The sequence below is a fragment of the Canis lupus genome, chromosome 10, assembly GCF_003254725.2.
Source record: "Canis lupus dingo isolate Sandy chromosome 10, ASM325472v2, whole genome shotgun sequence".
Classification (NCBI taxonomy): domain Eukaryota; kingdom Metazoa; phylum Chordata; class Mammalia; order Carnivora; family Canidae; genus Canis; species Canis lupus.
The window spans coordinates 1,533,942-1,557,413 of record NC_064252.1 but is presented as its reverse complement, the minus strand read 5'-3'; the positions used below and the strand labels follow the sequence as shown (position 1 = coordinate 1,557,413).

At 54.2% G+C, this 23,472-nt stretch overlaps 1 protein-coding gene and 1 long non-coding RNA gene across 3 annotated transcripts in view; one reads left to right on the top strand and one right to left on the bottom strand.

Annotated features, from left to right (window-relative positions):
- LRP1 (LDL receptor related protein 1) overlaps positions 1-23,472 on the bottom strand; it is an 80,699-nt gene that overhangs the window by 45,584 nt on the left and 11,643 nt on the right. For both annotated transcript variants that reach the window (XM_049115711.1, XM_049115712.1), the window contains exons 3-15: positions 23,228-23,365; positions 20,951-21,070; positions 19,207-19,335; positions 18,833-19,096; positions 9,387-9,549; positions 9,082-9,304; positions 7,477-7,666; positions 6,968-7,111; positions 5,564-5,800; positions 4,185-4,365; positions 3,084-3,306; positions 1,772-1,973; positions 1,314-1,439 (exon numbers count right to left, since the gene is read on the bottom strand). In XM_049115711.1, coding sequence (XP_048971668.1) covers positions 1,314-1,439; positions 1,772-1,973; positions 3,084-3,306; positions 4,185-4,365; positions 5,564-5,800; positions 6,968-7,111; positions 7,477-7,666; positions 9,082-9,304; positions 9,387-9,549; positions 18,833-19,096; positions 19,207-19,335; positions 20,951-21,070; positions 23,228-23,365 — 2,340 coding nt within the window. The remainder of the gene's footprint in view (positions 1-1,313; positions 1,440-1,771; positions 1,974-3,083; positions 3,307-4,184; positions 4,366-5,563; positions 5,801-6,967; positions 7,112-7,476; positions 7,667-9,081; positions 9,305-9,386; positions 9,550-18,832; positions 19,097-19,206; positions 19,336-20,950; positions 21,071-23,227; positions 23,366-23,472) is intronic.
- On the top strand, positions 16,591-19,728 carry LOC125755987 (uncharacterized). The gene is made up of 2 exons (XR_007413677.1): positions 16,591-16,884; positions 19,224-19,728. It is a non-coding gene; the product is annotated as an uncharacterized LOC125755987 (long non-coding RNA).

Sequence of the window (23,472 nt, the reverse complement as noted above, 5' to 3'; positions counted from 1 at the left end):
TAATTCTTGGTGATTTCAGTGTCCGTGTGGATCCTTCCATCACCCTGGCCACTCGGTTCCCCTCTCTGCCGATGCTCTTGCCCCCCACCTGGCCTCAGTCACTTATTCTCAGCTGTCTGCTAAGGCCCCACCGACCCATTTTCATTTCTGGGATTCTATCTTAAGGAAGCCATCCAGAATATGGGAAGGCAGGAAGGTGTGGGAAACAGCAGAGTAAGTGGTGGAAAAAACAGGCTCTGGGGCTGACTTCCTGGGCTCGAATCCCTATTTGAACTTTGGGCCTCAATTTCTTCATCTGTATACAGGGGATAATAATATATACGTTCCCTATAGGAATATTTTAAGGAATAAACAAGCTACTGCATGGGAAGTGCTTATAATCATAATAATCATAATACTTGTCTGTGCTTAAGAAATAAATGTTAGCTGTCATTATAACAAGGGAGAAACAACCTAAACACCCTACAATAGAGAAATGGTTGAGAAAATGATGGAACGTTCACTAATGAAATATCTTTCAGTCATTAAAAATCTGCTTCCATCTCTATGACCTACTGTCGAGTGATGAAAAGCAGAAAACAGAATAGCATGTGTAGCACGATTCTGTTTAAGTAAAGGCAAAAGCATAGAGAAATCTTTGGGAGGGTGTGCCCCCAAGTGATGACGGTGACACCCGTGGGTGGTGGTATTTGGGGTGACTTGTACTTTCTCCTTATGTTTTTCTATATTGTTCATTTATTTATTTTTTTACAATGAGCATGACCTACTTTTATTTTAAAATATGCTATTTAATTAAAAAAAAAAGCAACAATGACACAGTAAATGCCGTGACACCCTAAGAGGGCAGAAGACATTTTATATACAGTCTGATCCCAGCTGCATACACCCAACCATGTAACCCACCTGGCCATAGAAAGATGGTGTTCATTTACCACAGTGCTAACAATATACTGGTGTCTGTTGGTGGGCTTTGGGGTTTTTTTCTCTTCTCTAATTTCCAATATTTAGAACTGTTGTTATATTACTTAAATCAAGGGGGAAGCAAATGTAAAAGAATATTTTCCTCTTTCCTAGCTGTCCTGATCATTGCTCGGTTTCCCCTAATTTTTGTGCTCTCTCAAATTCCTCCCACCCCTGGTCCTCCCCAAACCCCCTCTTGCTCCCCAGGGCCTTCCCTGAATCCTGTCCCTTGTCTCCTGCTGCCCCCACAGGACCCTCTCTGCCTCCTTAATCACTGATTGGACACGTCGGCCCCCTCCTGATGAGGGCTGCTCCCAGGCCTCCCACCCCGCTGGGCACCTCCTCATACGTACCCAAGCAGGTGACACCATCTGTGTCCAACACCTGGTCCTCAGCACAGGCACACTGGCGGCTCCCAGGGGTGGCCAGGCACAGGCTGCTGCAGCCACCGTTGTTCACTCGGCACTTGTTGGTACCCACTGAAAAAGCAGAGGGATGGTTGTAGCAGGGCCACAAAGGCCAGGGATAGGAGGAGAGAGGACAGGGAAAAGTCACATTCAAGTGAGGAGTTAGAAAGGGAGTAGTGGTGACAAGGACGATAAGCATGTTGAAGAAGAGGACATGGTGGCATGGGACAGGGAAGGCGATGGGGAAGACACCATCAAATGGGTTGGGGGCCTCTCTTCTCGAGGGCCTCAACAATCAGAGCCTAGGATCCCTGGGGAGTGGCTTCACCACCATCCCCGACCCAGAGTAGCCTCACCCCCCATCTAGGCCCCACCCCATCACTGGCCCCAGCACCAGGGGATACCTTGCTGCTGCTGGGCATCATACATGCGGATCTCAAAGATGGGAGGCCGCTCGCTGCGCAGAAGGGTCACGGTGGGGGGCGCCCCGCCTGCGCCCCGTTCTAAGCGGTAAACACTGCCGCTCCGGTACTCAGTCCAGAAGAGGTAGTTGCCATGATGACACAGGCCAAAGGCGTGGTTCAGCTCAGGACCCTCATATACAATCTAAGAATGGAGGGGAGGTTGCCAAGGAGCTGAGGACAAATGGGGTGCCCGAGGAAGGCCTAGCGGGATTACCGTTTCGTTCATTCATTCATCCATGTCCTGGGTGTGGGTCTTGTTTCCCCCACTAGCCTGGGAGACCCTGAGGGTGACAGCTTTGCACACAGTGAGGTGCCAGACCCTGGACCCAGCAGGATGCTGAGGGGGAGCTTGTCCACACTGTCCTCCCTTGGATTCATTCATATTCATTCATATCCTTCCAACGCGCATGTGTGTGCATGTACACACACACACACACACACACAGAGTTCTGAGCAGACAACCAGAATTCATCCATTCATTTCTTCATTCAACAAACATTTGCCAGGATCTGTTAAGGGCCAAGCTGTGGCTTGAAAAAAACACGGTCCCTGCCCTGAAGCTGCCGAGTGTCTCGTGGAGGGGACACATGGTAATCCAGGGTGGACGAGGGTCTGGAGGCAACATCCTGGAGAAGGGGGCTCCTGAGCAGTGTGACAGGTGAAGAGGAGCGGGGGTGGAGGCAGAACGCCATCCGCAACAGCACAGGGGGCAGACCCTGTTCACTATGTGCCAGCAATTCCAAGCTGTCTAGTGTTGCTTGCTCAAATGCTGGGATACAGGGATTGGTGGAGAAATAAGACCACATAGTCAGGGGCCATATCATAAAGGGCCTTAAATACCAGGAAAGAGCTCAGTCCACGCGCCTAGAGATGCACATGACTCACAAAGCATATGGCCACCCAAATGAAACCACGCATGTATCCGCCATGTCTAGGCATTGTGTACTTGCACAGAGGCACACACCGAAGTGTACTGTGTGTATGTGCACAACCATGCAGAGATGCACAGGAGGTGTACACTCAGGTATGCACACGAGTGGTCGAGCCCACCGACAATCCCTCATAGAGAGGCGATCCTCAAGTAATAGGATACCTAAGACGCACAGCACAGAGATGCACACACCCATAGGTACGTAGGGAGACATGCATGAAGCACACAGGCCTAGATACAGAGATGCCCACACAGTCCACACACAAATGTGTCCTAGCAACGCACACATGAACACCCCTACACAGGTGCGTGCCTGCCCACCTTCCGGTCTGTGCCATTGAGCAGTATGGTCTCAATGCGGTCATAGAAGGCATCCACCCAGTAGAGGCGCCCAGCTGGGATGTCCAGGCTCAGCCCATTGGGCCAAAGCACTGTCTTGGAGGTGACAAAGATGTCTCGGTGTGAGCCGTCCATCCAGGCCCTCTCCAGCCTCCCTCGCCGACTGTCCTTGGGGTCCTCCTCCCAGTCTGTCCAGTACATCCACCTGTGGGCAGGGACTGGTCAGCATCCCGTGGACCACCCCTGCCATCATTGGCAGCCTCCTATGTGGTCCCAATCCATGTGTGCTACGCCATAGCTCCTCCCACAGGGCTTCCTGCCCACTCAACCCTTGTCCCAACATTTCATTCATTCATTCCTCCATTCAACAAGTATTTGTCGAGTGCCTACTGTGAGTTGGGCCCAGTCCTGGCACTTGAGGACCCAGTGGAGATCAAGGCAGACAAGGCTCATGATCTCCTGGAGATCACAACCCACCCAAGAAACAAGTCAACTGGAAGGTTACATACATGGGGGATTGAGAAAACCCAGGAAGAACATGAAATAGGGTGAACACCTCGACAGTGGACTGGGCAGCAGGCAGGGAAGCCCTCTCTGAGGATGTTTGAGCCTAGGTGTGAATGCAGACAAGGGGCTAGATCTGTGAATGTCTGGGAGCTCCAAGCAAAGCAACTCCTAGAGCAGAAGCCTTGAGGCACGAAGAGCTGGGGTGTCTGAGAAACAGGTAATGAGCAGTAGGGACAGAACTTCCAGGGGTAGAAGAAAGATGCTGATGAGGTCAAAGAGATGCAGGCAGATCCTGTGGGAACCCTGGCCAGATGAGGACTGTGGGTCTCACTCCAAGGACAAGGGGAGCCAGTGGAGGGCCTTGAGTTGGGAGTGACAGGACCAGATCTCATGTGTGTGTGTGAGGAATCCCTTCCCTTGTCCTGAAGACAGGGCACCTTTCCCCCATTCAGCCTCTGATTCCTGCTTCAGCATCCCACTTAGGCCGCTCTCCCCTGCTGACTCCTTGTCTCATTTTTCAGTTCTGAGATCCACGGTTCCTGGTTCCTCCTTCCCCCGGGCCCTGGAAAGACTCACCCATTGAGGGGATCCACCACAATGGCCCTGGGGTGTGTCATTTTGCCCTCGATTAAGGTCTTGCGGGTCTGAGCAGCCTTCTCCAGCCTGGCCACACTGATGGTCTTCTTGGGTCCATCATCCGTCCAATACAAGTTGTCCCCCATCCAGTCCACAGCCACCCCCTCCACATTGTGGATCCCTGCAGGGAGTGAAGGGAGTGATGATGGAGAGCCTCAAAGGAACTTCAAAACTGCCTGCCTCTGAGCAACCTGATGAGCAGGAGGTGCATGGAGCTACCCTGTGCCCTGGATGGTGGGTGGGATGGGGTGAGAGGCTGGAAAAGGAGCTGGGGAGACTGTGTGAAGGCCCACGGTCTCTCAAAACTCAACACTACAACCCATGAACCTCTGTGGCAGACGTGAGGTCCCCTGCGAGGGCATGTCTGAGCCTGAGCTGGAGTGAGCTGAAGCAATGTTCATGTCACACAAGTGTGACACAACATCCCAGGCCTAAAAGTCCTGAGCTAACAAAATGAATAAATTAGGAAGTGATTTTTCACTTAGCCAAAGGCTTCATCTCAAGCTTAAATAACAGCTCCCCTGATATAGGGAACCCCAATATTTTCCTGATGAGTTACTTTTGATTTCCCCAAAGTCTTATGATTGCTGACTGCTGAGGTTCTGTAGCAGTACCAGCGGGGGGTGGGGGGTGGGGGGTAGGGTGGGGAGCAGTAACTGGCTGTCAGCCAGATTCACTGGTTAAGGGCTCCCTAACGCTAAACCCTCCCTAACCCCAGGACAGGGCCCAAGTTGCAGTTTTGGGAATTCCTGACACTCAGCAGGAACAGAGAAAACTCAGGAGCTCAGAGCCTCCACAGAGTTGGATATTCAGGAGGCAACGGACGAGGCTGAGGCCCTGCTCCAGCAGCTCCGAGGGAAAACCTGGATTTGACTCACAAAACATACTCTTCTCGGGACAAGTGAGCAAGCAGCTCTTGCTGGCTGTGAGGTCTGGCTGCACAAACCCTCTGTGTGCACCCATGTGCTCATAGGGCTGCTCCTTATTCAAGGCCTCAGGCCTCCCCTGGGCTGTGTCCTGCGTGCAGCTCCAGGGCTCCGAGCCAATGGCAGAGAGACCCCGGGTTTTCCCAAGGGTTGGCAAGGACAGCCCACGCTGCCTAACCCATCCATCCTCCTGCCTCTTTTCGGCTCAGCCAAGAAGGGAGTCACACAGGGGTCAACCTGTCTATCCCCTCATCTCCATGCCAACCAGCTCAGCCAGCCGGTCAGCAGGGGGCTCTCCATGCCAAGAGGGCCCAGGCCTCACAGAGCTTCCCATCCCAGGCGGGTGTCCCTCGGGAGTGCCATCTGCACACCTCTCACTTTGGGGGGCCTCACCGTCCTTCAGGATGGTCTCCCGCTCTGTGCCATCAATCTTCTGGCGGCCAATGAGGTAGCTGGTGGTGTCGGCAAAGTAGATGAAGCCGGTCTCAGCATGGAAGTCCAAGGCCCGGGGGTTCATGAGGTTCTCGATGGGGATCATGTGTTCGTCTGGGACCTTGGCCCCCATATCCATGCCCCGGATAATGCCTGGCCGGCCCTTGCCATACACAAGGAACAGCTCGTGTTCTGGCTCTAGGGCAGGCATAAGGAAAGGCACAAATTCAGGTGCACGTGTGTACACACACGCGCTCACACAGACTCCCACCCAGCCTCCGGGGTCATGGCCTAAGGGGCTGCAGTGAGTGTCCCAGTTCTCCCGGCTCAGGGGACATGGGGTGGCAGGGGCTCTGGGTCACGTGAACAGACAGATGAACACGTAAAGCCCTGGGACAGCACCCTGGGGTAGGAGATGGGGCAAGAGTAGCAAGTGGCACGTTTTCAGTTAGGTGCTCCCTGCTCAGTGGTAAAATTAGTGGCTCAAATATGTTGGAATCTGATCACTTTGGACCCCTTCTGCTCCTGCCGTCCTTATCTAAGCCACATGGCTCCTTGCTCCCACTGCAAGAGGAGCCTCCTGTCACGTCCCTGCTGTCCGCCCTCTACCCAGCGGCCAGCCAGCATGATCTTTTTACAAATGTGAAGCACATCACGTCACTTCTCTGCTGGAAAGTCATCAAGAGCTCCTCATCCCATTTAGAATCCCGTCCAGCCTCTCCTTCCCGTCTCCCCTCACTCACGCTGTGCTCTTCTCAGCCCTCAAGCCTGGCACTGTAGCTTCCCTCTGCCAGAGTGCTCCTCCCTCAGGTGGTCCCATGATTCAGCTCCTCTCTTCACAGCGAGCTTGGCTCAAATCCCACCTCCACAGAGAAGCCTTCCCTGATCCCTCCATCCAAACTGGAGCCCTCACTGTCATCGGCAAGTCTACGCTCCACTCTATTTTTTTTCTAACATCAGGTACCACCTGCAGTTATTTTTATTTGTCTGTCTCCCCTGCCAGACTATAAGCTCTATAAGGCAGAGACAGCATCTATCTTGTCACTGCTGAGTGCTCATCGCCAGGACAGTGCCAGACACCTAGTCCACGCTCACAAGATATTTGTTGAGGGAATGAATGAATGAATGAATGAATTGAACGGGCCAGTTGACAGTCTTCTATGGAGCCTGAGTAGGGTAATGGGAAAAGCCTTATTCTTGGATGTGGGTCCAAATTCCATCTCTGCCCCTCACTAGGGGTGAATTATTGGGTAAATTCCTTCATTTCTCGGCCTCTCAGACAGAAACAGCCAGGCTGTGGGAGGCAGAGAAGGACAGTGTCCCACCCCATCCCAGCGGGCACACCCGTCCTCCCCTGTCACTCACTCTTGCATGACTTCCCATCACTGCCCAGGCTGAAGCCGGAGCGGCAGCGGCAGGTCCGTGCCTTGTGGCTGTTGGCCAGCAGGCAGATGTCAGAGCAGCCTCCTGGTTTCCCAAACTGGTCATTCTCACAGGCGTGGCTCCTCACTGCGGGCAGGGGAGAGAGCTAGTCAAGACCCTTCAGGGCCCCCGGGCCCAGGCCTTGAGAAGGCTTCCTGAAGTCTGACCGCACTTCCTCCCGCTGTGGTCAGGAGGAGAGTCACACCACTGCCCACGGTCAGGTGCTTCTACTCTAAAGCAGCCAGGGGGCTGGGAGGAGCAACCTACGTCCGTCCTGAGCAGAACTGGGTGCGGGGGCTCCATCGAGGTGAGGGGCAGGAAGGGGCTGGCAAGGGAAGCTGAGAGGCCAGCGGGGTTCGCCCGGGATGGATCGCTGCCAGAAGTAGTCACGATATGAGAGAACCAGGCATTCCCACAGGAGGGCCCGTGGAGGGACGTCGGGGCCCACTCACCCCGGGGCTGACGCCGCTGGTGGTAGATATGAAGCGCACCACCCTTGTCCACACGGGTGACGACCTGGTAGTCGGTGCTGTTGAATCGATTCACCCGGATCACGCTCGTCTTCTGCTGGGCGTTGGCATTGTCTGAGTTGGTGGCATAGAGGTAGTTCTCGAACACGGTTAGGCCGTACAGATGCTCAATCTGAGATGGGCAGGCAGGAATGGTCAGCGTGAGAGGAGAAGGGAATCCTTCTTCTGCCCCTGGAGAGCCCCTCAGCTTCCCATCTGACTTCCATTACTCGCTCTGCACTCCCCAAATTCATTCCACAGCTGTCTAACTCCATGCTCCGCTCTGTCTCCTCCGGCTGGACTTCCCTGTTCTTAAGATCTTTGTTTGTCAAAATCCAGCTCATCCTTCAGAGAGCATCTCTCTGAAGAGCTCCTGGGATCTTCTAAGTGGACACAGGCTCTCCTTTCACACCCCATCTCTCTGGCTATTATCCACTGGCTGGTGATTTGCAGGCTTACCCTACCCACTCTGCTCAAACCCCTTGAGAGCAGGAACCACGTCCCCCACAGACTCAGGCACCCAGTGGATAAGGAACAATTTTGGACTGAGTTGGAGTGGGGCCCTAAACTGTGTCCACAGGAGGACATTCTTAGCTCAACTCTGGTGCCCAGCTTAGGGAAGGCTGAGAGGACGGGCTTGCCCCAAGCAAGCCTGGTAACAGCCCTCACCACCCACATAACTTATCCAAGGTAACCGACTGTCCCAGCTTGTCCCAGACCAAGGGATTTGTTGGCTTGTGGGACGTCCAGGGCTCACACTGGAACAGTCCCAGACAAACAAGGATGCTGGGTCACCTTAATGATCCCAGAATGGAGATGCCATCTCTGAGCTGGAAGGACTTCTAGACTAGATCCCAGTGCTGCTTCCCACCTGTGTAACCTCAGGCAAATCACTTAACCTCTTTGAACTGTGCTTCTTCTCATGCCAGAACGGAACTGAGCCACCTGCCCGCTTATCTCCCAGGGGTTGTTGTAAAGATCAAGTGAGAAAAGGGAAGTAAGGGCAGCCCGGGTGGCTCGGCGGTTTAGCACCACCTTCAGCCCAGGGTGTGATCCTGGCTACCCGGGATCGAGTCCCACAGCAGGCTCCCTGTGTGGAGCCTGCTTCTACCCCTGCGTGTGTCTGCCTCTCTCTCTCTCTCTGTGTCTCTCATGAATAAATAAATAAAATCTAAAAAAAAAAAAGAAAAGAAAAAAGAAGTAAAAGGTGTCTCTTAAATGACTGTTTCCAGCGGCATCTGAGTGGCTCAGGTCACGATCCCAGGGTGCTGGGATCGAGTCCTGCATCGGGCTCCCTGCTCACCAGTGAGTCTGTTTCTCCCTCTCCCTCTGTCCCTCCACCTGCTTATGCTCTCTCTCTCAAACAAATAAATAAAATCTTTAAGAAACAAATAAAATGATTATTTCCATCAGAGTGGAAGCCACACCACTCCCTTGCTTGAAGGGCTCAGGCCCGCCCCGATTCCCACGGGAGGGCAAGCGTGCCCCCACACCCTCCTCCCTCTCCCTGGGAGGCTCTCCCTTGCCCCGCCAGAGCATCCCCCTCACCAGAATGCCCTGGATGATGGTCTGGCGGCCCTTGCCCTCGTAGTCCACCACCTCGATGTAGTCCAGGTAGGCGTCAGCCCAGTAGACGAGGCGGCTGACCAGGTCCAGCGTGATGCCGTGAGGAAACACGATCTTGCTATCAACCAGCTTGGTGCGGTTCTGTCCATCCATGTCACAGCGCTCCACCTTTGGGATCTGCCCATAGTCAGTGAAGAACACCTTCCTGTGGGCAGAGGGCACGTTTTACTGGGTTCTGGACACTGGGTACCCTCCCTTCCACCACGGCATCCGCCTGCCCCTCTCACCCCATGGCGGGGTCCAGTGCAATGCCCTTGGGGTTGTAGAGCTCCAGGTCCAGCAAAGTGACACACGTGTCTCCATTGCGGTTGCAGACGAAGATCCTATCATCGATGTCATCCACAAAGTAGAAGTTGCCTGTCAGCCAGTCGATGGCCATCTGCTCCACATCTGGAAAGTGAATGAAAGAGCTATAGGAGGAGATCCTCCAATAGACACGCCCACCCTGGCTGATGCAGGACCCATCCCTGGAAGCCCACCTCCTCTGGGGCGACCCCCTTCCCCACCTAGGCTATAGCTGTCTCTCCTCTCCGAGCTCCTATGGGAGTTCCTGGCAGGGGCACATTTTGCCTTGTGTTATTTGCCATCTTTCCCAACCGGTTTCTGTCTGGTGTTTCCAAAGAGAAGTGTCTGAGTGTCCCCCCGCAGATCCCTGCTCCACACACCAAGCTCAGGGCCAGGACACAAGAGGCATTGCGTAAGTGTTGGCTGGCTAGTTGATGGACCAGCTTCCCCAACTCTAGTCCTTCCTCAAGTGGGACCATCTTCTTGGGGTACCAAAAGGCAGTGAGGACAGGTCTACTAGCTCATTCCAATATTTTTATCTATTTTTAATTTACTTTTATTTTTTTTAAGATTTTATTTATTCATGAAAGATAGAGAGAGGCAGAGACATAGGCAGATGGAGAAGCAGGATCCTCTCAGGAAGCCTGATGTAGGACTTGATCCCCGGACCAGGATCAGGCCCTGAGCCAAAGGCAGAGACGCTCAACTGCTGAGCCACCCAGGGGTCCCTCATTCCAATATTTTTAGATATGCTTTTACTTGAGATACCAGCACTCAGGCTAACTAAAACATCACACATCTTTGATGTTGGTAGATTTTCATCAACATTCTATGGTAAGTCAAGTTATCTCATGCTAGCCAGGACACTGACCAGATACATACATGTTGTATGAATCTTAAAAATAGAAAAGCAGAGCACACCATCAATAAATTCAATGTGAGGGATCCCTGGGTGGCGCAGTGGTTTAGCGCCTGCCTTTGGCCCAGGGCGCGATCCTGGAGACCCGGGATCGAATCCCACGTCGGGCTCCCGGTGCATGGAGCCTGCTTCTCCCTCTGCCTATGTCTCTGCCTCTCTCCGTCTCTCTCTGACTATCATAAATAAATAAAAATTTAAAAAAATAAAAAAATAAAAAAATAAATTCAATGTGAGAGAAAAATATGTCAAAATATAGTGCCCATAGAGATGGCAAAGGGAAAGCTCATGGTGTCAAAAGATTGGAATCAAATCTTTTGATTTGACATAGGCCAAACTTCCTCTACTCAGCTCTGTTCCTATTTCTTCAATGTCCCTATGCCCAATTTCCTCATATCCTAGGGAGGGTGGGAAGGAGCAGGGAATAAGATGTAGGACTAGAGGACAGAGACACAGGAGAAGGGCCATAAAAGGACTCTGAAGGTAAATTGAGGCATGGTTCAGAAAGAAGGGAAGCTCCAGAAAGGTGAGTAGGAGAGGAGGATGGAGACCAGGTGTAGGATGGCCTACACTCAGTCTATGCCATCTCTGGGGCGAGATGGAAAAGGCTAAAAAGGACTGAAGAGGGTAGGGGTAGGGCACGGGCAATGGGGAATGGCCTCCTCTCCAAGACCCACTGGCTTCCATCCACTCACTGCCGCCTCCAACTACCACCACCAGAGGTAATGCCTCCTGCAAATTGGGAATCTCCGAAGACAGTGCCTCCTCAGGACCCCTGCCTTGCACCCCCTCCACTTTCACCGATTGCCCCAATAGGTAATGAGATCTTTGGACCACCTGCCTTTGGCCACAACTTACCCCCACACACCACCCACGAGGGATTATTCTGCCCCCACCGAGCTGTAGGTATAATAACTACGAGCTCCGAGCTGAGCTCGCTCAATGCCTCTCTAATCCTCCCCCCTCCCCACAGGGATCCAGGGGCTGTTTCCTAACAGTGGGTGGGGGTGGGGGCAAAGGGAACAGGAACGTGGCTCCCAGGGAACTTGGCGAGGCCCTGACACTGACTCACAGTCACGGGACTTAGGCTGCGGGAGGAAGGGCAAAAGCCAATTCGAGACTGTCATCAAGCTAGTTTCCTCTTCATGTGTCCCCCCCCCCCCCCCCCCCCCCCCCCGTTAAACCTCATTTCAAGGTGACTGGAAGAAGAGGCCACAGGGAAGAGGCACCCCCCTGTGATCGCTGACGCACCCCCAGGCCCAACCACTGTCTCCTCTGGGCTCCTAGAAGTCATTCATCCTGGTGACAAGAGAAGAGAGGGGCAGAGCAGCCTGGGAATTGTGGGGCCCAGGCCACGTAGGAAGAGGGCCCGGTGCCGGGATAAGGCGATCACACCGCCGCACACACTTACACAGAGAAAACAGAATAAAATGAATGCCACTAGGCCGCCTCTGGATGGGGGGGACCTGCCGTGGCGCGGAGCAGCCAGCAGGCAAGTAGGCTGGAAGGCAAAGCGGGCTGCCTGCCCTTTCCTCGGTGGGCATGGGGGGCGCTCGCTGGCACGCGGGGGGACTTCACGGGGAAGCTATCTCCCCGGCACCAGCTGGTGCAGCTGCGTCCTTCTCTCTAACTTCCCGAGGCTTCCCTGAGTCACTGCCCAGCTCGGGGCTGGCAACACCCTGCCCCTGCTCCCCATCCACCCTTCTCTCAGCAGGAAGGAAGGAAGAAGAAATCTGAAGAGATTGGAAGCTCCCTCCCCCGGCCCCCAGGAAGTGGCCAACCTTCGAGTCTCCCTCCTGGCCTGGATTCCCTGCCAATTCCGGGAAAGAAGGCAGAAGGATCGTCCTTGCTCTAGATTATTTACCCTTGGCCGGTCTCCCCTTCCACCTCCCAAAGGCCAGGCAGGGCCCCACTCAGCAGGCCAGTGAGGAGTTGGCAAGAATGGGAGTCCCCAGCCCGGCCTGGCCTCCACTTTGGTATTTTTGCAGCTGGAGACTATTAGTCCGCAAGCAAAAATCCTTTGTTATCCAACCCCCTCCACCACATTATTTTCCTCTCTCCTGAAGTCCAGATTCCTCTGCCCGCCCCACCACACACACTCACACACATGCACACATATTCACACACGCACATACATACTTGACCGCTCATACCTATCCGAGGCCGGTATAGACAGATGGGCTCAGATTAGGAGAAGGGGCACCTTCCCTCCTGGGCTCCCCTATGGGAGTGGCTGGGCCACTGCCCTTGTCTCATGGCATGGGGGGCAAGTTGAATCCTGGGTTTGACCCCAAAAGACCTATACATTCTGGGTCTATGCACTCTAGGGCAGCTGTCCCCTGAGGCCCAGCCTTCTTAGGGCTGACCCCGGCATCCTCCAGAGGGGCTCCGGCCAAGGGCCCCAGATCCTGAAGACAGGAGAATCTCAAGTAAACCTAAGGGGAAGAATGCTATGTTGTGGGAAGGGTCTGGGGTCAAGTTGTTAGGGATTCCAGCCTAGAGAAGGAGGCTAGGAAGCTAGGAGGTGGGTGAGACAGAGAACAGACCACAGCTTGCCAGTGATGTCATGAAAGACTTTCACTTCCAGGCTCCAGAATAGGCATGGGGTGTGTGGCATGGGGTGTGTGTCTCTAACTGATGAGTTTTCCTTGCACCCCCCACACTGGCCAAAGCTCAGCATTCTGCACCCCCAGAACTCCAATTTTTCTCAACTTCTCTACTATCCACATTGTTCAAGCAGTATTTCCTTAAGCAGTGGCTTCTTTTCCAGAAAGAACGCCCCCCCCCCCCCCCGCTGCCATTCCCAAGGAGAACTCTGGCTTCTGCTGCAGGACTCCAGTCACTCTCCCTAAAATAAATCTGGGGGAGGAAGGGGACCTCTGTGCCCAGAGGAAATATCCCCAATGCATCCATATACCCAGAGATTGTAAGACAAGGCATGAGGTCCCTGGATGAGGAAGGATGAGCAAGGATGAATCTCATTTCCACTTTAACCACATCCCCAATGAACAGACTGCATTCTGGTCCTTATTCAGGAACCTCCTCACCTTTCCCATCACTCTGCTCTGCCCCGGGCCCAGCCAGCTTTCCAGACACTGACAGCAGGTTTGAATTCTTGTTCTATTGCCTTCCAACTGTAGGACTATGGGGAAATTACTTAATGTCTGAGTCTCAGTTTGCTCATATGTAAATGGGAATGGGCAAGTTATTTATTGTCTGAGTCTCAGTTTGCTCATCTGTAAAATGGCATGGTACATTAATAGTACTTAGCACACGGCCTGGCACATATTAATACTCCACAAATGGCAGCTGTTGTTCGTACCATCATCCTCCCTCACCTCAACCCCATTCTTCCCTACCTTCTCCAGCAAGTTACCATCTATGCCTTCAGTGAGAGTCCTGTGGCCTCCTAACTAAAGATGGGCCCACCAGGTGGGCAGTTTGAGGCTAACACCTACTATTCAAGATTCAGCTCAGGCCCTCAGAAGAAAGATTTCTGACTCCCAGAAGCCCCAGTAATTCCTTTTATCACAGCCTGTTTACCTGACTACAAATATTGTGAGGGCAGGGTGCTGTCTTTCATCTCTGTCCCCGGTGTCTGACACACATATACTGATTCATTCAACAAATATTTGTTGAGCACTGAGTCCTCACTCAGTTGTCCTAGCGCTGGGACATCACTTTTTCCCTTCCTTTTGATGCCAGGAGCTTCCTTCTCTGGCCTTGGGACACCCCAAGACGGTGGGAAGACACATCTCTCTGGTAATCCTCCTGCTTATTAGAGCCCTCAGGGATCCTGTCCTGAGGCCTGGCAGGGAGAAGGAGCCCTGGGGGAGATGATCAGGAGTCTGGGGTCTTTGCAAGTAGGTAAGAGACGGCCTGCCCGGTCTGCCAGGCAGAGAAGCTCTGCCAAATGGCATGTCCTCACGCTCCTATTTCCTGCCGCGTCCTGACTTGAGCTCCTCTTGTTCCCAGTGAGGCCAGGGCTCAGCCACAGCACATCACCTCTGTCTCCTGGACTTCCCTTCCTGCCCTGCTGGTACTTCTGACCTGGGGCTTGTGCCCCAGCTCCTTCCCTTGTCTGGCCCAGGTCCACAAAGGTGGTCAGTCCTGGAGCCGGGGATGAGATGCCTGGATTCTGCAGCTCTGATTCAGAATCAGAACCAGGGTCTTCCCACTATTGAGAAATCTTTGCTGGGTTCTCTCTTGCTTAAGTTACTTCCTGTGGCTTGAAAACAGGGAGGAGGGGGGTGTTGGGAGCAGGCTGGGTGGAGAGGCAGCTTCAAGGAGACAGCGGGGGAGGAGAGGCCAGGCTGGAGCTGAGCCGGGAGACGTGGGGCTGGCCCGGCCAGGGAGAGGAGAGAAGGGCTGTGAAATGATTCGGAAATTTGGGACAGGAGCGGGAGTGGGAGCGGAGAGCAAAAGCACCGGGACACGGATGGCCCAAGGCCAAAGGGTGTGCTGGCAAGAGCCCCCCAGGATTCTGACACCCTGAGGGTGAGGAAGGCCAAGGGAGAGGGTGGTAGCGGAGGGGGAGCAGCGGCTGGCTTTCGTACATAAAGTCTGGAAGGGTTCCACTGGCATCGGGTGGGAGGCCGAGAGGGCCTGGGCCGCCCAGTTCAGTGGGAAGACAGCTCCCCTTCCAGCCAGGGAAGTCAGTCCATCGGAGACTCAGGGGGGCTACTCTCTGCCCCCTCTCTGCCTTCCCTCTAGACACACCACTACCCATTTCCTGTTGTGATTTTAAGCACACACATACACACATGCACACATGCACACAAAGAAAGAGGGAGGGATAAGTGAAGCTGGCCAGCTGGACTTGGGGACTCATTTCGCAACCTTGCTGCCTGCGGCCTAGGGGGCCTTTCCTGCCTGCCCCCGCCTTCCCTCACACAGTACGGCACAGTGAAGGAACCCTGGGACCCCGGAGGGCCCCTCCACAGCATCCCCTCATACACCGTCCATAACTAAGTGCCTTGGGCAAAACTTATTTCCTTTAAGGGCCTCTGCGTGCAGCATCAGGACCTTCCCTCCCGCACACACCCCTTCCTGGGGCCCCATTCCTGCAGGCTGCCCTCATTCTTTCTCCGGTGGAAACATCCTCAAAGCCAAGGAAGACAGGTCAGAGGAGCACAGCTAAGGCCGAGCAGGGCTGGGGCGGGGGTGGGGGGAGAGGAGGGGACTGCGGGCCTGACCTCCAGCCCTGCCCAGGGGCAGCCCTGCAGGGGGCTGGGCGGAGCCTACGGTTCCCTGAGGGTGGTCAGAGGTGAGAGGCAGAGGGGCGGGCCAGGCCGCTCGGGTACTACCAGGCTACTGGCCCCTCTGGGTCTCAGTTTCCAGAACTTCAGGCGTTTGTGGGTCACTTTCAAAATGCTTGCCAGGGTTACACACAGCTCGCACTGCCATTACCTACTGTTTCCGTAAGTCACCTCGCGTTTCTCATCTTGCCGCACCCTAAAGCAATCTGTGAGATCCTAGATTTGATTTGCTAGTTATGGGAGTTTCCTAATAGGCGTTACATAAAAAAACCAAAGCTATAACAATAAAACAATGCACATCCACGTACGACCTAAAATCAAGGCATCCCTGCTTTGGGAAAGGCAGTATTAAGCACTAAGGAGTCAGCCTCCGTCCTCCCTTAAGGGTGTTCCGGCTCTCACTACCATGTTCTCCAGCCAAGAACCAGAATCCACAGAGAACCCCCCTCCCCCATGCTGCTGGGACAGCGGCAGAGGGGAGGATGGGCCCTTGGGCCCTGGGATTATATCCCAGGAGGGAGAAGAAGGGGTGAGGACTCAGCCCCCGAGCCCCCCCCCCCCCCCCCCCCCCCCCCCGCCCCGGTCCAGGCCAGTGAAGGTCACAGTGAGGGAAAAAAGTGTTGGCAGCCGGGGCTCTGTTCAGTGAGGGAAGCAGGAGCGAGCGGGTGCACACACACGCACACCCCTCCAGAACAGTGAGGAAGTTGGTCAGAAACTATCCCCCCAACTCTAGAAGGAGTAGAATCAGGGAAGGAGCTGGGGTCCCGACAGGAAAAAGCAGGAGCTTCCATCCCCAGCTGGCTCCGCGGAGCCTCTCCTGGAAGCTGCTCCGACCACTGAGCATGGCAGGGTCGAGGAAGGGCCCTCTGAGGGCCCTCAGGACCCAGGGCAGGTCTGGTGCACACATGCCCTAGGACCCATGTGAAACAGGCTCACTTCCTGGCCTCCTTCCTTTTTTCTATTCTATTTCTGTGACCAGAGTTTTCTCTGAGGCAGGCTCCCCCTTCTTCCCATATCAGCACGCAGGCTTCTCTCGGCATCTCTGCCTCTTGGCCTCTGGGCCCCAGCACCTCTCCATTGTCAGACTCCTCCCTCCTGCATGAGGCTCCCTCCCAGGGGTGCAAAGGAGGTCATGGTCACAGCCAGGAATGGGATGATTGTAGGGAGGGCTCCCCTACGGGGCAGAGAGAAAGCAGGAGAAAGCAGCAGCCTTTCTTCTTCATCCCCCTCTGGGAGCTAATTACAGGCCAGCAGCCCACTGCACAGGTGAGTGCCTGGGACCAGCCACCCGCACACCAGGACAGGCCACTCAGCGTCTCCTGGGAGGGGGCTGAGCTAGGGCTAGGGGAGGGTGCTAGGGGAGAGACACTTCCGACCTCCTCATCTCAGGGCCCATAATTAGTCTGTGGGATGAGAGCAAAACAACTATCCTCAGGGTGACAGCCAGACATTCAGGCGGCAGGGCAGGGTGGAGGGGCAGAGGCTGGGGCAATGGGAACCCACTCATCTACCCCGCTAGCATTTCTCCCAGGAAACTGGGTCTGTTCCTGCCTCCTGGACTCTGCCCCAGAGGGGCCCAGTGAAATCTAGCAGACTGGGAGGCAAGGCTCTATTTGCCAAGGGAGGGGTACCCGCCTGAGCTTATTTCCTGCTTCTCCTTGGGAGGAAGGCAGGAGAGGGGGCCAGGCCAGAGCAAAAGCCGAGAAGTTTCCCATCAGGGCACCCTTGACAGCCGCCTACCCACGAGCCCATCGTCTGGCCCTGAGGCAGGGCCAGGGAGGGAGCTGCCAGAGCTGTTTGCCCAGACAGGCCTGTTGGGTGGGGCCATCTACAAGGAGCAGCGAGAGGGCAGCTGGCTGGGGGGGCCTTGCCCTGTGCCACCCCAACTGCCATTGGGTTCCCGATCTGCCCACCCCTCGAGAGGTTGGCCAACCAAGTGTGGCAGCCCCCAGCCCATTATTCCAAGGAAGGCATGTCCCATCACATGTGAGCCTTGGTGACCAAGGGACACCGCTGGGACACCACTGGGAGGCTCTGGAGGAGCTAGGGCCGAGGTGTGGACCATATACTGAGGCTGCAGAGGGCAAGGACACCTGCCAGCCCAGAACTAAGCCTGTATGTCCTCCTGGGACCTGTTCTCTGCAGTAATCATCAGATGCAGATGCAATGAAGAATCTGAAGATCTTCTAGCAGGCCCAAAGGTTCAAAATCCTAAACCTTGTGGGTTCTGGCTTTCACTTCAATTTATCTGATCTGGACAGGCAAGCTCAAACCCATGATGTAGATTAGGAAACCAAAGCAGGCGCAGGGGATTCTGATTTACTCAAGGTCACAGATCAAGTTACCCTCCCTCCTGAAGGTCAGATCAACCGAGGCCAGATCTTCCCCCTCACCCCTGTGGTGTGCTTCCTGGAAATGTGACAGTGCCAGATGTTTTGTTTGTGTAACAGCATCCGAGATGAGCAGGGCTGCTCCAGGCAGTGGATCTATGCCCAGGCCCCATCCCTAGGTATACCCCTTCTTCCACCCCTAAGACAGCAAAGTACAGCCCACGGAGGGAGTTTAAGTGGGAACATCTGGGAGGTTTTAAAATGTTCCTGTGCCTCAGTGCTCCTCCTCTAGTCTCATTCTCTGCTACAAAGCCCCCAAATAGCCTCAGGACCCCCACACCCACCCTGCAGCATTGAGTCCATTCTGAGGATGTCCCCAAGGAGAATGATGGAACATGAAGATGGAACCAGGCAGGCCCTGGCATCTTTGCCCTCAGCCACAACCTAGCAAGGCTCTGACTGAGCTCCAGGCCCTTTCTTTCCCTTGCCCTGACTCCCGCTACATGGGAAAGCCCCTCTGCGGTCTAATCATCACTCTTCTCTCTGAAAAGGGACAGTCCCTGCTCTCTGGAGATTGACTGCTCATTGCCCCCTTGGCCCTCTTCCTCAGCCCTGGGCCAAAAATCAGGAGCCATCTAGAGACCCAGCTGAGAGAGAAGCAAGCCTAGCCATCGATCTGTCCCTGCCCCCCCGCCCCCAGAAAATGTCATCTTGTGCAGCCTTGGGGCCCCCAGCCTTGGCCTCAGTGAAGGGCTTCTTATTTAGACTCTTAACCTAGACATGGGTCATCCTGTCTAATCCTCTGCCCCTCTCCTGGACAGGCTCCAGCTTGCCCAATCTTCCCCTCCCTCCCTCACGCTCCAAGCTAGGAGCAGGCGACTCACGGTGCAAACTGAGGGAGATGTTGATGGTGTGCTCATCCACGAAGCCCTTCAGGCCAGGCATGCGGGCGCACTTGAGCTGTGTCTGGGCGGCGCTGTCCCCAACATGCACCCAACACACAGTCTCGTTGGTGTAGCTGAAGTCCATGGCTGTGGTCTGCCGTGTACTCGTGGGTGTGATGGTAGACACCTGGGCCCCACTCAGGTACGTAGCCAGGATGTTCTGTGAGTTGGCAATCAGCAGCACAGGGGGCCGATCTACTGGCTCTACAGATGGAGGAGAGAAGAGTCGGTGCGGCAAGGGGCTCCAGGACCATTGAGATCACCCCCCAATGTGGGGGCCGCCTATCACTGTGGCCACAGGTGACCCCACCTACCATTCTTGGCCTTGCAGGAGCGGTTGTCTGGCTGCAGGAGGTACCCTTCCACACAGCCGCATGTAAAGGAGCCGTCCGTGTTGGTGCATAGCTGGCTACAGGTGCCGTACACTGAACATTCGTCAAAGTCTGCCAGGGAAAGGGCAAGAGCGTGGTCATCTCCAATGTAATGAGGGCAGGAAAGTGGGTGCCCTCAGACACCACTGGTGGGGCCATCCATCCTGGCAGCTACTTTGGAGGACAATTTGGCAAACTCTATCACAATGAGAGATGTACAAACTCCATCACCTAGCAAGTCCAGACTGGGAGTCTGCCCCTAGTGAAATATCCATACATGGGTGCATCATTCGTTCATTCAGAAAAGATCTTAAGAGTACCTGCTATATGCCAGGTACCATCCTAGGCTCTGAGGATACATCCGTGAATCAGATGTATTCAAATTGCTGCCCTCATGAAATTTAAATGCTGATAATAAATGACATATTGGTGTTTCAGTAATAAATAAAACAAAAAAGTAAATTATATGTTAGAGGTACTTAGTGCAGTGGAAAGTGACTGGTGGAAAAATATTAAGCAGAGATAGGGGGTAGAGAATGCAGGCAGTGGGCTGTGATTTGAGGGATGGCCTCATTGAGAAAGTGGTGCTTGTGCAAAGAGCCGAGGGAGGTAAATCTAAAACAGAAAGGGATGCCTTGTTTGTGATGGTGAGAAATTGAAACGTTTCACTCAGCAATAGGCAGAGGGCCGAGTAAGCTGTGGTAATGGTTATACTTCATAGTGGTTTCTAAGAGAACAAGGTAGATCTCTATATATTTTTTTAAAATATATTTTATTTATTGATTCATGAGAGATACAGAGAGAGGCAGAGACACAGGCAGAGGGAGAAGTCGGCCCCATGTGGGGAGCCCAATGCGGGACTCGATCCCAGGACCCCGGGATCACTTCCTGGGCCAAAGGCAGATGCTCAACCCCTGAGCCACCCTGGCATCCCTATCTCTACATATTAATACAGAAAAATCTCCAGAATATATTGGGTGAAGAGACTGAAGAAAGGTATGTAGTGTGATATTTGTGTGAACATAACAATATGCACATAAACTTTATGTGCACATAAACAATACTTCCAGTTAGATTATCTGGATATTATGCATGTATTCATGCATACGTGAAAAAGGCCTGGAGAGAGAGGTAGCAAACTGATAACACAGCTGACCTTCAGAGATGGGAAAGGGAGCAGAACTGAAGAGGATTTGTCAAAGGGGACTTTGGTTTTACCTATAATGTTTTAAAGTTTTTACAAGAAAATTCGCATATTCAACCTATGCATTTTTTTTTTTTAGATTTCATTTATATTTATTTTTGTGAGAGAGTGAGAGAGAGAGAGAGAGAATGAGCCAGGGGGAAGGGCAGAGGGAGAAGCAGACTCCCCACTCAACTGGGAGTCCAATGCGGGACTTGATCCCAGGACTGGGATCATGCATGGGCCGAAGGTAAATGCTTAACCAACTGAGCCACCCAGGTGCCCTCAACCTATGAAATTTTGAGAGGAATTTAGAAATCTGGTGGAAGCCAGTGGTCAAGGCTCACAGTCACACTTTGAGGCTGTAGGGCATGGAGCCATGCCTCCTCTCTAGTACCTTCCGTCTCATTTTTCTTCTACCCACTGGCCCTGCCCCATGCCCGCCCCCACCTGCACCCCCTGCAGCTCGTACACGCAGACACACAAGCACAAGCGCTCACATACCTTTGCAGGTCTTGCCATCTGCCTGCAGTTGAAAGCTGTTGTTGCAGTAGCAGGTGGGCCCGTTGAGTGTGGGGACACAGTGGTGCTGGCAGCCCAGCTGAGAACACTGTCTTTGGAGCTCTGTGGGGGGGGGGGAGCAGGCAACATGCTCTCACGCCCCCAGACCTGGCAGCCGCTGCACCCAGACTGTCACCTTCCCCCGACTCCCGTCAACCCTTGGGAACCACTTCCAAGGCCCCGTGGCGTCAGAGATGAAAGAGGCTTCAGGAGTTATCTAATATGTTTTGCAAGTGAGGAAACTGAGACCCAGGAAGGTTGTAAGATGGGCCCAAGATCCCATAGCCAATTATGGCTTAGGGGCCATATCCCCCTGCTCCGGTTGCTCTGGACTCCCTCTGTCCCCCGGGGGGAAAGGTTCTGGCAGTTGTGGGGGTCACTGGCAGAGCGAGGACAGTAGTCTCAGCCCCTTCATTTGCCTCCTATCTGCACTGCCCAGGAACTACAAAGCTGGCTTTGGGGCTGAGGGTGAGGAGTGGGCATGGGATGGGTCTTTCCCCTCAGGTCCCAGCTCCGGTCTGGAAGTACCCCTCCAGCCCATCGCTTAAGCCCTGGAGGCCCCAGGGAGAAGGTCCAAGGTCCAGGTGGAAGATGGGAGGAGGAGCAAAACTGGTTCCCTCAGGACCTTTCTCTAATCTTCCTCCTGCCACTGACCCACTTCCACAGGGGAGACAGAAGGGAATGAGACAGGAGGGGGAAGAGGTGGGAGAGCAGCTACCCCCCCAGACCAGCGACCCAATTAATGGCCTTGCGTGGGGCCAGGCGGCCTGGCCACAAAGCCCCCTTTGTCCAGCTGCCTCACACCCCCGCTCCCCCCCGCACCTAGGACTGAGAGCTGCCCAAGATGCTAAGATGTTTAGAGGCACTAAGCCTGCCAGGAGGAGCTGGGATGGGGGGCCAGGCCCCAGTTATTTCTTCTCCTCTCCACCTCCACCCAGGAGCCCAAAGGTGCTGCTTGGCCAGCCTTTCCCCACAAAATGGGGTGGGGGGGGAGTGGGTGCGGGGACAATATTATTTGTTCTGGAAAAATCTAGAACAGAATTTATCTTCTGGACACGTGGCAGGAAGATAAGGAGGCCCAGCTTCTCTAATATCAGAGAAGGGAGTTCAAACCATAGGTTCTCGAGGTTCTCTGTTGTTTTGGATGCTGACAAAGTATTCAAGAAGAAGCAAACTTGAACATGTACCACGCAATAAGATGCAATGGGCATGGTAATTAAAGTCAGCCCCTGGGCCCAAGTTCTGCATCCCATCCCAGGAGCTCTAGACAAAAACATGCAAAATTGACCCAAGGAAAGGATAAAAATCTTCCACAAACTCCTTACTCCACACTCCCTGCCCTCAGTGAACAGGATCCAGATGTGTCTCCTCCCACAGGCAGATGTTTCTGACATGCATACAGGCGCGGGATGCCACCCTCACCCAGGGGCTTGCTCGGGCTGGGGAGGCCTTGAGCTCAGTAGAATGGAGAAGCCACCATTCCCTAGTCCCCACCTTGCAGGCCTGAGGCTCTGCCTTACAGACAAATCCTCCCCCACTGCTTACCAATGACCGGGCTCTCCCTGGCCCAGGGGCCTTCAGGGGAAGAACAATAGAGCTGGTGACCTGAGCCACACAGGGGAAGGGACCTATCCTCCTAACATTCCCTCTTCAGCCTCGGAGCCCTTCCCATTCCAGCTGCTTTAGAGTGTCTCGAAGATCTGCACTTCCTGGGGGGATGCCTTCGGGGGTGCTGGCGGGGAGACAGGTGACCCAAACTCCACATCCCCACCCCCTGGCTTCAGTCACAACATCTGCTCTTCCCTGTTCATACTCAGGTTTCATATAAGAAATCGTTTGGAGAAGGGATCCCATTATTTACAACAACGACAAAGTATGAAAATACCCATCTAAGCGCAGAGCTCTCACTTTAGAGGTGGGATACTGGGGTCTGTGGAGAGGTAGTGACTTGCTTAATTAAGCACACACGGCCAAAGACAAGTGCCTGGGCCCAGGCCCTTGCTGATCCCCACAGGGTTGTGGCCCAAGTTCCAACCCAAAGGCGCACTGATTTGGCAGCTATCTGGTGGCAAATCTGCACTGGAGCAGGACAAGGCCTCATCCCCACTGAAGGTCTGAGGACAGTCCTCGGACGGTGTGCCCCGTCCAAACCCACCACATGCATGGCTAAGAACTCACTGCATCCATCTCCTGGGGCAAGGGAAGTAGAAGAGCCCTTACCTCGGCAGTGGGGCCCCTCGTCTGAACCATCCACGCAGTCCTGGACCCCATTGCAGAGGCGGGACATGAGAACACACAGCTCGGTACCCAGGCAATTGTGCTCATTCGGCTGACATCGCTGGGCCTTGCTCTGTGGACCTGGGGGCCAAAGGAAAGCCTAGCATGAGCAAGCTGGCTATACTGGCTGTCTGGCCAGCTGTTCACCAGAGGGGATGAGGAAACCAGGAGTGGGGTTTCAGACACCT